Source organism: Lampetra planeri, chromosome 4 (assembly GCF_965212315.1).
Source record: "Lampetra planeri chromosome 4, kcLamPlan1.2.h2, whole genome shotgun sequence".
In the NCBI taxonomy this organism is placed as follows: domain Eukaryota; kingdom Metazoa; phylum Chordata; class Hyperoartia; order Petromyzontiformes; family Petromyzontidae; genus Lampetra; species Lampetra planeri.
Genome location: NC_136110.1, coordinates 32,063,459 through 32,077,113, shown reverse-complemented (window position 1 = coordinate 32,077,113; position 13,655 = coordinate 32,063,459). Strand labels below are relative to the sequence as shown.

The following is a 13,655-nucleotide window of genomic DNA, read 5'->3' as shown; positions in this document are numbered from 1 at the left end:
GCCCTGCCACGGCACTGAGCGCAGGCGTGCGTACGCTCGCGTGCATGCACGTGCGTGCGTGTAACCTGTACATGCGTACACGTGTAGTGTGTCTGTATGTATGTTGAATTTCTTTCGAACCGTACGTAGCCAACCGTGCTCATCGGAGGTGCGTGTGTACACGTGTACAGTGTACCTGTACACGTGTACAGTGTACCTCTCTATAGTGTACCTGTAGATGTGTGTAAACCTGTGTAGTGTACCCCTGTGCACATGTGTACACTTGTACACAGCACACGTTTACACCTGTGTAGTGTACGGGTACACACGCGTGTGCATCTGTGTAATGGAGCTGTACACGTGTGTATACCTGGACCTGTGTACCTGTGCATGTTTACACCTGCGTACCTGTACACGTGTATATCTGTGTAGTGTACCTGTATGCCTGTACACCTGTGTGCACATACACGTGTACCTGTGTGCTTATACACGTGTACACCTGTGTGTCCATACACGTGTACACCTGTGTGCTTGTACACGTGTACACCTGTGTGTCCATACACGTGTACACCTGTGTGCTTGTACACGTGTACACCTGTGTGTCCATACACGTGTACACCTGTGTGTCCATACACGTGTACACCTGTGTGCGTGTACACCCACCTGTACGCGCATGATTCCCCGTCCCCTTTTGCCCAATTCCAACCTCCCCCTCCCTCCCTCCCATCCCTCCAAAATGCGCACCTGCCACTGCACGCATTCCTCACCAGGTGAACTGCCCTCACCAGGTGAGACGAGGGTGATGGGCCGTTTACACTTAAAAAGCAACTCCTTTGGAGTTGCATTTTGCACAAAAGGTTAAACTTCTATGTATGTATATACAGAGACAAAAACAGCCGCACACAAAGACACCCTCTCGTACAGCCTTCAACACACTGTTGGGGTGGGTGGCCAGCACCACGCCGAGCCGCCTTTGTCTCCCCCAGTGGCGATGTTTTACACCCCGCACCAGGTACTCATTTAAGGCTGAGTTGACGGTGTTGGCCGTGAGCGGGAAGTGAACTCTGGTCGCACACATACATCACACACACACGTACACACACACACACACGCACTAACACACACACACTAACACACACACGCACGTACTAACACACACACTAACACATACACACACGCGCACTAACACACACGCACTGACACACACACGCACTAACACATACACACACGCACTAACAGATACACACGCACTAACAGATACACACGCACTAACACATACACCCACACGCACTAACACATACACAAAGATAAAGATCCCCCGTATAGCCTTAACAGACTGTAGGGGCAAGTGCTGTTAGCGAGCACCTATGAAGGCCGGAACGGTACACGAGGGGGTGGGTGGCCAGCACCACGCCCGACCGCCTTTGTCTCCCCAGTGGCGATGTTTACACGCCGCACCAGGTACTCATTTAAGGCTGAGTCGACCTAGGGGAGGTCCAGAACTGGTTCAGATAATCGTCACTGGTGTTTGCCGTGAGCGGGAACACATACACACACACACTAACACATACACGCAATAACAGATACACACACACGCACTAACACACACACGCACTAACACATACACACACACTAACACATACACACACACGCACTAACACACACACGCACTAACACATACACACACGCACTAACAGATACACACGCACTAACACACACACGCACTAACACATACACACACACGCACTAACAGATACACACGCACTAACACACACACACGCACTAACACATACACACACACGCACTAACACACGCACTAACACACACGCACTAACACATACACACACACGCACGTACACACAGCGACAAGGAACCTTGGTAGAAGCCCCATCTCCCCGGTTTACCCCTGCCCTGCCCCTACCCTACCCCTACCTCTACCCCTGCCCCTACCCTGCCCCTACCTCTACCCCTGCCCCTACCCTGCCCCTACCTCTACCCCTGCCCCTACCCTACCCCTACCTCTACCCCTGCCCCTACCCTGCCCCTACCTCTACCCCTGCCCCTACCCTGCCCCTACCTCTACCCCTGCCCCTGCCCTGCCCCTACCCTGCCCCGCCCCTACCCTGCCCTGCCTCTACCCCTATGGTTGGCCCCCGTGTTCCCACTGCTCCCCTTTCATCCCCGTGACCCCCTCGCCCCCCCCCCAAGAGCCCCCCACCCCGTTTAACCCTCCTGCCCCCGTCCCGTAAACCCCCCCACCCACCCCGTGCCCCCCCCCCCACCTGCCCCGTGCCCCCAGAAGCGTTGCCACGTGTTGTGCATGCGTGCCACGCGCACACTGTTTGTGTAACTGCCAAGTGATCGACTCATTTCTTTATGTCCCATATCTCGACGTAATGATTACGATTATGATTACGATTATTATTATGATTACTTTTTGAGTCGTGTTTTCTATCGTGGCGATATCGTAGCGCTGTACAAAACGTACGAAGAAGGCGTTTGGTGGTGGTGGCGGTGGTGGTGACTGCGTCGTGCTACTGATCGTTCTCCTCGGAGTGGCCCCTCTCTCTCTCTTCCTCTAGCAGGCGGACAATGCCCGTCTCTCCCCGTCTCTCCCCGTCTCTCTCCCCGTCTCTCCCTGGCTCTCTCCCCGTCTCTCAGAGCCTCCCTGGCTCTCGCTTCTCTGGATCTCTTCCTGGCTCTCAAATCTGTGTGACTCTCTCCCTCCAGCTCCATTGGCTCTCTCCATACTCTCAAGAATTGTCCGGGACTCCTTGTCCTGACTTTCCAACTCTCTAAGTAATTCCTGCCTCTTGGACTCCACAATTCTCACGACTCTCTCATCTCCCAGTCTCTGTGCTCTCTTCTCTCCGTCCCCTGACAACGAATTTGTCTCTTCCCCTCTGCGACCGCTTCCCCTTTCGGTTCTCCTCGCCTCTCCCCTCCACCACCTCCCTCCCTCTCTCCCCTCTGTCGCGAACACGTTCAACGCAACGCAAGCGTCTCCAGCAACGCTTACGAAGCCGGCAACTTTCACCGCCGGCAGCTGTCACTGGCAATGCTTTTATTGCCGCAGCATTTCAACCGTTGCAAACAAAAAATGCCATTGCCCAAAATGGGTACAAATCCAAATCACAGCGGCCCTGAGTGGGATACGTGGAGCGGCAGCCAGAGAGAGAGAAGAGAGGGGAGCAGAGACTCCGGCCTGGGCTCGAGGTGACAGCTTCAGGTGTGGATGTGATGGCGTGGTGCTTGGTGTGTGGAGGTATGACGGCATGCTGCGATTGTGTGATGGTGTGATGGCGTGATGTGACGCTATGGTATAATGTGATGGCGCGGTGCAATGGTGGGATGGGCCGTCACATGATGGGCATCTTGAGCCAGTCTCTAGACCCAACATTTGCTGGGATGACCACACACACACACACACTGACACACACACTGACACACACACACAGACACACACACACGCTGACACACACGCTGACACACACACTGACACACATACTGACACACAAACACACTGACACACCCTGACGCTGAAACACACTGAGATACACACACACTGACACACACACAGACACACACACACGCTGACACACACGCTGACACACACACTGACACACACTGACACACACGCTGACACACACGCTGACACACACACACACACTGACACTGACACACACGCTGAGACACACACAGACACACACACTGACACACACACTGACACACACGCTGACACACACGCTGACACACACACACACTGACACACACACTGACACACACGCTGACACACACGCTGACACACACACACACTGACACACACACTGACACACACACTGACACACACACTGACACACACACTGACACACACACAGACACTGACACACACACTGACACTGACACGCACGCTGAGACACACACAGACACACACACGCTGACGCACACACTGACCGCTGTGAATGGCCGGAGCAGGAGAATTGAGTCTCAGACTCAATCGATTTGCCAGCCACCTTCAGTTGCCATTCGCTCTCAGTGAAAAGGCGTTGCCGCCATGGGGTGACAGATGCCGCTATGGGTTGCCATAACATTTCCCGAAGCCAGGAGGAGAGGAGAGACAGGAAGCAGAGTGGAGAGGATTGACTTTGTATTCTGTCCAATTCCAGTTCAGAAGAATGTCAGAATCAGAATATGTATTGACAATGGAGGAATCCGATGAGCTTTCAAGATGTTTCCCACAGATCCAGTCGGGGCACGGGGTAAGGACGTTGCAACAAAATGCGTTGATGCGCCAGTCCCAAAAGCAGCGATGAGCGGAGGCTGGACACTGCTGATGACATCTGTAAAGGTGAAGTGACATGAGCTAACTGCCCCATAGAGCCCCCCCCCGCCCCCACACATCATGTGTGAGTGGGGGAGGGAGCGTGGTAGGTGGCTCCCAGGTGTCCTCTCACGGTGATTGCCCCGTGAGATTCCTTGAGTTGAGCTCACAGGTTGAAGTGGCTAGGTGGCTTCACACACTGGTGGTGAACTGCGGCAGGTAAACTGGTACAGGATCACAAATTACGTGAGAGGCAGAGAGAGAGAGAGCGGAGGGGATGGAGGAGGGTGGAGAGAGAGCGACGAGGTGAGCGAGTGAGAAGTCGAGATGCAAGGCAGAGGAGAGCGTTGGTGGGAGGGAGAGAGGACCGAGAGATGGGGGGGGGGCAGACGATGGGGAGCGAAATGGAGAGAAGGCGGAAGTTGGTGAGGGTGAGAAGAGAGGAAGAGGGGTGAGGAAGAGAGGGATGAGTGATGAACAGGGTGGGGAGAGAGAGACAGCGAAGAGAGTGAAGAGAGGGAGAGCCAGGAGAGAGCCGAGAGATGGATGGAGACGCCGGGATGAGAGAGGAGGAGGATGGGGGAGCTCGGGAGGGAGTCGCGATTTTTGCGTCGCGATGAGGCTCCACCAACAGCAGCACCACCACGACCACCACCACCACCACCACGCCAGCTTCACCGTCGCAGTCGCCTCCGTTGCCGCTCTTGATGGATCTGGTCTCTTGGAGCAACGCGCGCGGAGAGATCGGCTTGGCGCTTGTGGTGACGGAGGTGATGGTGGTGGTGATGATGATGATGGTGATGATGGTGATGATGGTGATGATGATGGGTCGCGCCCGTTTGCATGAACGCGCGACGGGAAAAAAAAACTGTTCCGTGCTCGTGTCACGTGTGAGTGGCATGCTCGTGATAAATAACCTCGTGTGACCTGACCTTGACCCCGCTGGACCTGACCCCCCGGGAAACCCGTTCACCCCCCCCCCGGGTCTTACCTGATGGGGACCCGACCTGACGTGACCCTGACCCTGGGCAGAGTTGATAACTGACCTGAATTGACCTGACCCTGACCTCGAGTTGACCTGACCCTGACCCCCCCGCCCCCTCCCTACGCGCGAACTTTCCGCTCGGCGACTGTCGGCGCGTACGGCTCCCGCGGGTCGCGCTGTTGTGTCTGAATAAAATAACACCCAGATGGCACCCAGGGTGAGCCTCCGTGCTTGCGTCTCTGTGTCTGTGGGGAGGTGTGGTGTGGGCGCCACGGTGGCGAGGTGTTAACTACCTCGCCTGGTGTACAAGAGGTCGTGGGTTCCAGCACGACCCTGACGCCTGCTGCTGCTGTATATTTGGAGTTTGGGTGCCTCTCTGCCCGTGGTCGCGTGGATTTTTCTCCGGGTCCTCCGGGTTTTCCCTCCACATCGAGACTCAACATCACGCGTTTACAGTATTTGGCTGCAATAAATGTCCACGTGATAAGCCACTTGGTTGAGCTATCATGTGTGGCCAGGTCGCTTCTGAAAAAGAGCTACATGGCTCAGTGGGCCTTACCTGGTAAATATCACCACGGGGAAGACAAAGGCGGCCGGGCGTGGTGCTGGCCACCCACTCCCTCGTGTGCCGTGCCGGCCTTCATAGGTGCTGCTCGCTACTCACAGCTCTTGCCCCAACAGTCGTGTGAAGGATGCATGTGCGAGTGGGTGAGTGGCTGGTGGATGTTGCCATGTGGCGAGGGGGGGCGAAGGGCGACTCAGAGCTTGGGTCCAGGTGAAGGCTGGGCACGGATGAACCCCCCCACCCCCGCCATTGGCACCGTGGGAATTTTTTATGGTGTTTTAAAAACTTTACAATTATAAGCTCGACGTATGTGCAACTTTTAAAAATATTTAAAAAATACTTTTATTTCAATAATTGTAAATGAGTTCACAAATATTTACGTAAGTTGAAAACAAGACTTCATGTACACGCTTAACATGTGTTAATTCATAACTTTAAACTACTGTATATAGTAATTGCCTTGAGAACAGAGGCGTTGGATCTGGCCGCACGTGACCTTTGACATCACATTTGGGGCAGGGCAGCCAATCCAAGTGGGCATGAGTCACGTGGCCGGAGGGCGTGTCGAGTCACGTGACACAGGACAATAAAATGAGCAGACAATAGTTCATCCTCATGGCAGCGCTCTCCCTCCATTGTTATACCCCTCCCAGCAGCCGCGCGGGCCCCTCCCCTTCTGCCTCCCTCTCATCTCATTTCAGCAGCGTGGCATCATTGTTTGCGCATTCAGTGTCGTTGTCCTTCCCACCGCACCTCTCGATCCGCACGGTTGGCTCCGCAAGGAGTTCGACGGACGTACACGGAACGAGGCGGACGCTCTCTCGCCTCTGGGCCTGGATTTTCGACCCACGGTGGAGTGAGATCTCGCCAGCAAGCGGCGAAGTTGAAGTTTGTGGCCCAACCGGTGCTGGAGAACTGCCGGGTCCTACAGGCAAGTGACCTAGTATCGTAATCCACAACCTCAAAATAAATCATGAGCGTCATGCAAAATCATACGGGTATTTGTTGTTGTGATATAAGAGAAAGATGTTCTGGCTGGTGGTGGGACAGACGGACGGATGATCACGTCCGCTCGTGTAATTGCGTCATGGATTTAAATCATAATTCTGCTGCTGGAAATGTCCACGCGACAAGCCGCTTTGTTGAGCTGTCATTTGTGGCCAGGCTCTCTCCTCGGAAAAAAGAGTTACCACCTCGGTGGGATTTCCACATCTCGCACCCACTCCACACTGCTTCACCACGGCCACTACCATCAAAAGCCACCACCGCCCGAATGTATTCCGTTACTGAAACATCGCCGCGAGGCTCGCCGAGTCTCGGCTGTTGTCGCCGTGTTGCTTGCGTCTACGACGGGTCGGCAAACCAACAACACGAAGAGACATTTTTTTTGTTTTCGAATTCGGGTGATTAAAAAAATCCCAACATTTCAAGAGCCGCAATGCACTCTGTGTGTGTGTGGTGAACACGAGGCTGCAGCGGCCTTAAATAAAGAGTGAATGAGGTCACGAAGCTTTCAGAGGCACCGCACGAGGCTTCGGAGCCGCAGGTTGCCGACTGCTTCCATGGTGAACTGGACTTCCATGGTGAACTGGACTTCCATGGTGAACTGGACTTCCATGGTGAATTGGACTTCCATGGCCCATGGTTAACTGGACTTCCATGGCCCATGGTGAACAGGACTTCCATGGTGAACTGGAGTTCCATGGTGAACCGGACTTCCATGGTGAACCGGACTTCCATGGTGAACTGGACTTCCATGGTGAACTGGACTTCCATGGCCCATGGTGAACTGGACTTCCATGGTGAACCGAACTTCCATGGTGATTTGGACTTCCATGGTGAACTGGACTTCCATGGTCAGGGGTCAGCAACCAACAATTGTTTTTTATCGAATCCGGTAAGAAAAAAAAACCTCAATATTTCAAGAGCCGCAACGCAGTCCTTAAAAAGCCGTATGTATCACCTTCACGTGGAAATGTATAGCAGTAGCCAAATCCTGTCAATGTGTAGATGTTGGTTTCTGAATGTGGAGGGAAAAACCGGAGCACCCGGAGAGAAAAATCCACGTGACCACGGGGAGAGAGACATGCAAACTCCAACTATACAGCAGGCGTCAGGGTCGGGATCCAACCCAGGACCTCCTGCATACCAGGCGAGGTGGTTAACATCTCCGAGCCACCGTGGTGTGATGAGTAACGATGGTGCGATGGTGCGCGATGGACGAACCCGCCACTCGCGGTGTCGCCAACGTCGCGTCAACCAAACCGAGCGGCTCGCAGCGCCCCCCCCCCCCCCGGGGAAAACGTCCCGCGGAACGAGACACCGCGGAACCACTTCTGAGATCGTTTTGAAAGTGACCTCTTCGTTTTAAGTGCTTATGAAAAAAGGGGTCATCGCCCGAAACGTCGCCGCCTACATTTTTATTTCCTTTTTAAGGCCACGCACGGTGTGTGTTGTTGCCGAAGGTGTTGAGGCTGTTGTTTGTACAGTACAATTCTCATCGCGTCAGTCCAATGCATTAGTTTAATTCCACGGCGCTGAAGTTTAGTCAAATAATGTACAGCAGTTTTACAAACGATCCTCATCACTACCATCACCATCATCACCACCACTTTTATCATTACCACCACCACGACCACACTCATCATCACCATCATCACCATCATCATCCCCACCACCATCATCATCACCACCACCATTATCACTACCACACTCATCATCACCATCATCATCCCAACCATCATCATCCCAACCATCATCCCAACCATCATCCCAACCACCACCATCACCATCATCATTGATTCCCCACCACCAACATCTGCCATGCGGCCGCCCTGCGAGGTGGGGTGATGCGGCCGGTCGTTGTTGCGTACGCACTGTGCTGTGGCCAGCAACCAATGCGGCAGGGTCCACGCCGCAGCGTGTTGTGGCGTTGTTTGGTAGCACGGTGTAACATTACCCACGTCGCATTGCGGTGTTGCCGACCTACGATGTGGCATCAGCCATGCTGCAGAGTGGTGTGATCTACCCGAGACGCGATGTGACGGGGCCCAACACCACAGGGTGTTGCGGTGTGAACGGGATACGGTGTGGCAGGGGTAACGTCGCAGGGTGGTGTGGTGTGGCAGGGGTACGGTGTGGCAGGGGTACGGTGTGGCAGGGGTACAGTGTGGCAGGGGTACGGTGTGGCAGGGGTACGGTGTGGCAGGGTTAACGCCGCAGGGTGGTGCGTCGTGGCCTCCCTGCGCCGTCACTCGACCCGCCAGATGGCGACCTGCCCGTCGTTGTGGCCGGCGCCGCTCAGCACGTAGCGCCGCTCGGCGGAGCACATGGCGCGCACGGCGCCCGCGTGCGCCTCCAGCTGCTGGCGCGTGCGCAGGGAGCGCGCGTCCAGCACGAAGAGGCAGGCGCGGGCTCCCGGCCGCATCGCGCAGCGCGCCCCGACCCACACCTGCGCACCACACCACACCGCGCCGGCGTTAGCATCGGCGCCAGCGTTCTCGTCTACGACGCATTTCGCTCTTCAAAGGGGCTCGATCGATGCGGAGCGTCTCGGGGCACTTTGCGATTAAACACCTCGACGCAGCAGTAGCAGCGGCCGCAGCGGCGGTGCCGGTGGCTACGGCGTGTTAGCGGCAACCGCGGTGCGCCGGGCTCGGCCGACCGGTGGGGTGGGGGGAGGGGAGGTGCGGGCACGAGACCTGGTCCTTGATGTGGATCATGCAGGTGACGGCGGAGACGAGCGGCAGCGCCACGTGGGCGCACGGCTGCCCCGCGCCGCCGTCGCCGCCGTGGAGGCTCCACACGAGGATGGCGCCGCTATTGCGGCACGCGGCCAGCAGCTTCCCCTCCTGCGCGACGGGCAGTCGGTGAGTGGGGGGGGGCAGGGGGCAGGAAGAAGCCGGAGCAGGAGAAAGCGGGAGCAGAGAGAAGCAGGGAGAAGCAGGGGGGAAGCAGGGAGCACAGGGAGGAGTTGGGGGTGGGGGGGGTGAGCGGTGTTTGCTGCACCTCTGGAAGCAGCAGGAAGCAGCGCAGCAGCATGTAGCAGCCGTCGTTGATCATCCCGAAGCGCCGGCGCTCCTCACCCGCCCGGCTCACCACCACCACGAACCGCTCCACGCCTACAGGTGCACAAAGACAAAGGGGGTCCCCGTGTGTAGCCTCAACAGTCTGGTGGGGCAAGTAGCCCCCCCACGCCCCCCTCCCAGCCCCCCCCCCCCCGCGCCCCCCCACATCCCCTCCCCAGGCCCCCCCCTCCCTCCCATCTCCCCTCCCTCCCATCCCCCCCTCCCTCCCATCCCCCCCCTCCCTCCCATCCCCCCCCCCTCACCCCCCACAGGCCCCCCCACGCCCCCCCTCCCCAGGCCCCCCCTCCCTCCCATCCCCCCCCTCCCATCCCCCCCCCCCTCCCATCACCCCCCCTGACCCCCTCACAGGCCCCCCCCCCACGCCCCCCCCCCCCCCCCCCACGTGAGACGCACAGCACCACAGTTCGCCGCCGTGGAGCTGCACGGAGGTGAGCGAGCGGCAGTCGGGCAGGCGGACGTGGCGCGCCGCCTCCAGCGCGTGCACGTCCCACGTGATCATGTGGCCGTCGGCGCTGCACGAGATCACTCCGCTGCGCGCGCACACACACAGCGAAGACAAAGATCCCCCGTGTAGCCTTCGCAGAGTGTTGGGGCAAGCGCTGCTAGCGAGTGGCGCCTACGAAGGCCGGCACGTGGGGTGGGGGGGGCCGGCACCACACCCGACCGCCTTCGTCTGGCGGCGATGTTTACGCGCTGCACCGGGTACTCATTTGAGGCCGAGTCGACCTAGGGGATGCCCAGGACCGATTCAGATAATCTTCACTGGTGTTGGACGTGAGTTCGAATGGAACTCGGGTCGCCGGGTTCGTAGCGCAGCGTAGCGCTCACCGCTACACTACCGGCCCCGCCAGGTAGCGTAGCGCACACCATGAACACACACACACACACAACGCGCATGCACACACACACACAACGCGCATGCACACACACACACACAACGCGCATGCACACACACACACACAACGCGCATGCACACACACACACACAACGCGCATGCACACACACACACACAACGTGCATGCACACACACAACGTGCACGCACACACGCACAATACACACGCACAATACACACGCACACACAAAATGCACACGCACACACAACACGGTGTGTCTCCCTACAACAAAAGAATGACCTGGCAAGCGACAGTCATATATTTGTGCAGGTTTTTTTTAGACCCGACAATTGTTCTACAATCGAGCAATCGCCGTGACATTTTCCGACCGCGCCGCCGGTTCGGCGAGAGCCGAGCAGGAAGCGTGGAGGAGGGCAGGGAGGGCAGGGAGGGCAGGGAGGGCAGGGAGGGCAGGAGGGCAGGAGCGGCGTTGCTCGATGGGCGACGGAGATTCACAGCGGGCTTCGACTGAACACAGAAGCACGTGACCACCGTCTTGGCTCCCCGCAGAGCCGAGACGACAGCCATCGGCACGTGAACTCCTCTCCCACCCCCCTCTGAACTCCGACCCCCCCCCCCCCCCATCCACGTGACAGGGAATCTAACTCGGATAGGAGACGCCCCGATAGTTGAGGATCAGTGCGGGCCCCCTTCAGAATTGGACTGAGCAAGGACGCGTCATGTGGACCAGACGGTGGTGATGATGTCACAAAGGGCCTCTTCGTCGTCGTCACGATCCGTGGGCGGATAACCCGTAGGTGTCCACGTCATTTGTGTTTCCACTTTCCTCTCTGCCTTGCAGTGGCAATATGCCCAAGTGCAGTAGTGCCACGTAGTTCTTGCTCTCATCTCCGATGTCATCGAGAAGCCATTCTCTGCGAGGTCTTCCTCGCTTTCCCGTTCCTTCCACACTTTTACCTTCTAACCTAGGACGACATCCTGCACACAAATGCCCCTCTCCCTCGCCAGTTCGCTTGAGAGGTCGTCTCGAGCCGGCGCTTTGTCTCACCCCGCTTCTTCAACAGATGGCACATCAGCTGGCCACTCACAGGGAGAGGCTACTTCCTCCAATATTTGAGGAAATGGCCATGCACACGCTTACAATGCACATGCACATAAATACCCACACAACAACAACAACGACAGCCGCCGTTCGCCACTAAGTGGCGGTGACGTCAACACAGTGCTTGTGCCAGACTAGGTGCACCTTAGGGCTGTGACGTGAATTGTGGAAGGCCCTCTGCCGGCATCACGGGACATAGGTGCCCGTGGGTTGACTATGAGATGACTGGCAGATGCATCACCTGTGCTACCTACTGTGCCAACTTGCTGTTTTATCCGTCCGGCGCTCCGCTCGTTGTTGTGAGCCATGCTCTCGCCCCCCATCCGCTCTTTCTGGAGGGCGACTACCTCCAACTGCCCAGTAGCGTCCTTCACGAGACTCCTCCACAGAGGCCGATCTTGACACCGCTGGTGCCAGTCATCGGCAAGTCCACTCAGCTCCACATCCTCTCGTACCAACAGTCTTTATCTCTGCGCCCGTTTAGCTCCCTCTATCCATCCAAACAGAAGCTGCTTGGGCATGCAGAGTCTGGGCATGCGTGCTGTGTGACCCAGCCAACGCAGCCTCGCCTGCCGGAGGAGCTCACCAATGATGATGATGGGGCTGCCCAGATCTTCACAAGAACCTGTGAGCTCCTCACACAACCCACCCTTGTTAAACCCAGGGAGCATCCGGACGTTGCCGCTACCGGCGCACACACACACGTACACACACACGCGCACACACGCACGCACGCGCACACACGCACACACACGGGCACACACGGGCACACACACGCACACTCACACACGCGCACACACGCACACACGCACACACACGGGCACACACACGCACACTCACACACGCGCACACACGCACACACACGGGCACACACGGGCACACACACGCACACTCACACACGCGCACACACGCACACACGCACACACACGGGCACACACACACACACGCACACACGCGCACACACGCGCACACACGCACACACACGGGCACACACACGCACACTCACACACGCGCACACACGCACACACGCACACGCGCCCACACGCGCACACACGAACACGCACACACTCCGCTCTCGCCCCTCACGTGTGCTGGCCGTCGCCCGCTGGCCGCCGGTCGTCGTCGTCGTCGTGCAGGAGGTCGGTGACCTCGTCGGCGTGCCCCGCCAGGTGGCGGCGGCAGCCCAGCGCGCCGCCCGCGTGCCCCTCCAGGATGTAGACGCTCCGGTCGGACGAGGCGGCCCACACCTGGGAGCCCCCCACGCACAGCAGGCGGTTCTACACGGGGGGCGGAGGGGGGGGGCACGGGCGTGAGGGTGAGTACGAGCGCACACGGGGGGGATTCCATATGCGTGTGTGTGTGATGACGCGTGTGTGTAATGACACGTGTATGTGTGTGTGTGATGATGCGTGTGTGTGTGTGATGACGCGTGTGTGTGTGTGATGACGCGTGTGTCGGGAGTAGTTTAGCAGTTAGCGCGTTGCGCTGTGAACCCGGCGACCCGGGTTCGATTCCCACTCACGGCCAACAACAGTGACGATTATCTGAACCGGTCCTGGGCCTCCTCTAGGTCGACTCGGCCTCAAATGAGTAGCTGGTGCGGTGTGTAAACATCGCCACTGGGGAGACAAAGGCGGTCGGGCGTGGTGCTGGCCACCCACCCCCTCGTGTACCGTTCCCGCCCTCATAGGTGCTCGCTAACAGCACTTGCCCCCTCCAGTCTGTTAAAGCTACACGGGGGATCTTTGTCTGTTTTTGTA

At 57.6% G+C, this 13,655-nt stretch overlaps 1 protein-coding gene across 1 annotated transcript; it reads right to left on the bottom strand.

Annotated features, from left to right (window-relative positions):
- Window positions 1-8,255: 8,255 nt before the first annotated feature.
- LOC144717966 (DENN domain-containing protein 3-like) lies at window positions 8,256-13,649 on the bottom strand. Its single transcript, XM_078593815.1, has 5 exons — window positions 12,982-13,649; window positions 10,332-10,468; window positions 9,859-9,971; window positions 9,552-9,701; window positions 8,256-9,301 (listed from the first exon to the last, which is right to left on the bottom strand). Exons 2-5 carry the CDS (start codon window positions 10,435-10,437, stop codon window positions 9,101-9,103), a joined length of 570 nt encoding a protein of 189 aa, XP_078449941.1. The 5' UTR covers window positions 10,438-10,468; window positions 12,982-13,649; the 3' UTR covers window positions 8,256-9,100.
- Between the last annotated feature and the right edge of the window lie 6 nt (window positions 13,650-13,655).

What these genes read in the sequence shown, in the direction of transcription:
- LOC144717966 (XM_078593815.1), bottom strand. Translation starts at nt 10,437, where the DNA reads ATGATCACGTGGGACGTGCACGCGCTGGAGGCGGCGCGCCACGTCCGC. An exon ending in CGGCGGCGAACTGTGGTGCT is followed by an intron (nt 9,972 to 10,331) that starts GTGCGTCTCACG and finishes GTGCACCTGTAG; the next exon opens with GCGTGGAGCGGTTCGTGGTG. An exon ending in GCTTCCTGCTGCTTCCAGAG is followed by an intron (nt 9,702 to 9,858) that starts GTGCAGCAAACA and finishes CCCGTCGCGCAG; the next exon opens with GAGGGGAAGCTGCTGGCCGC.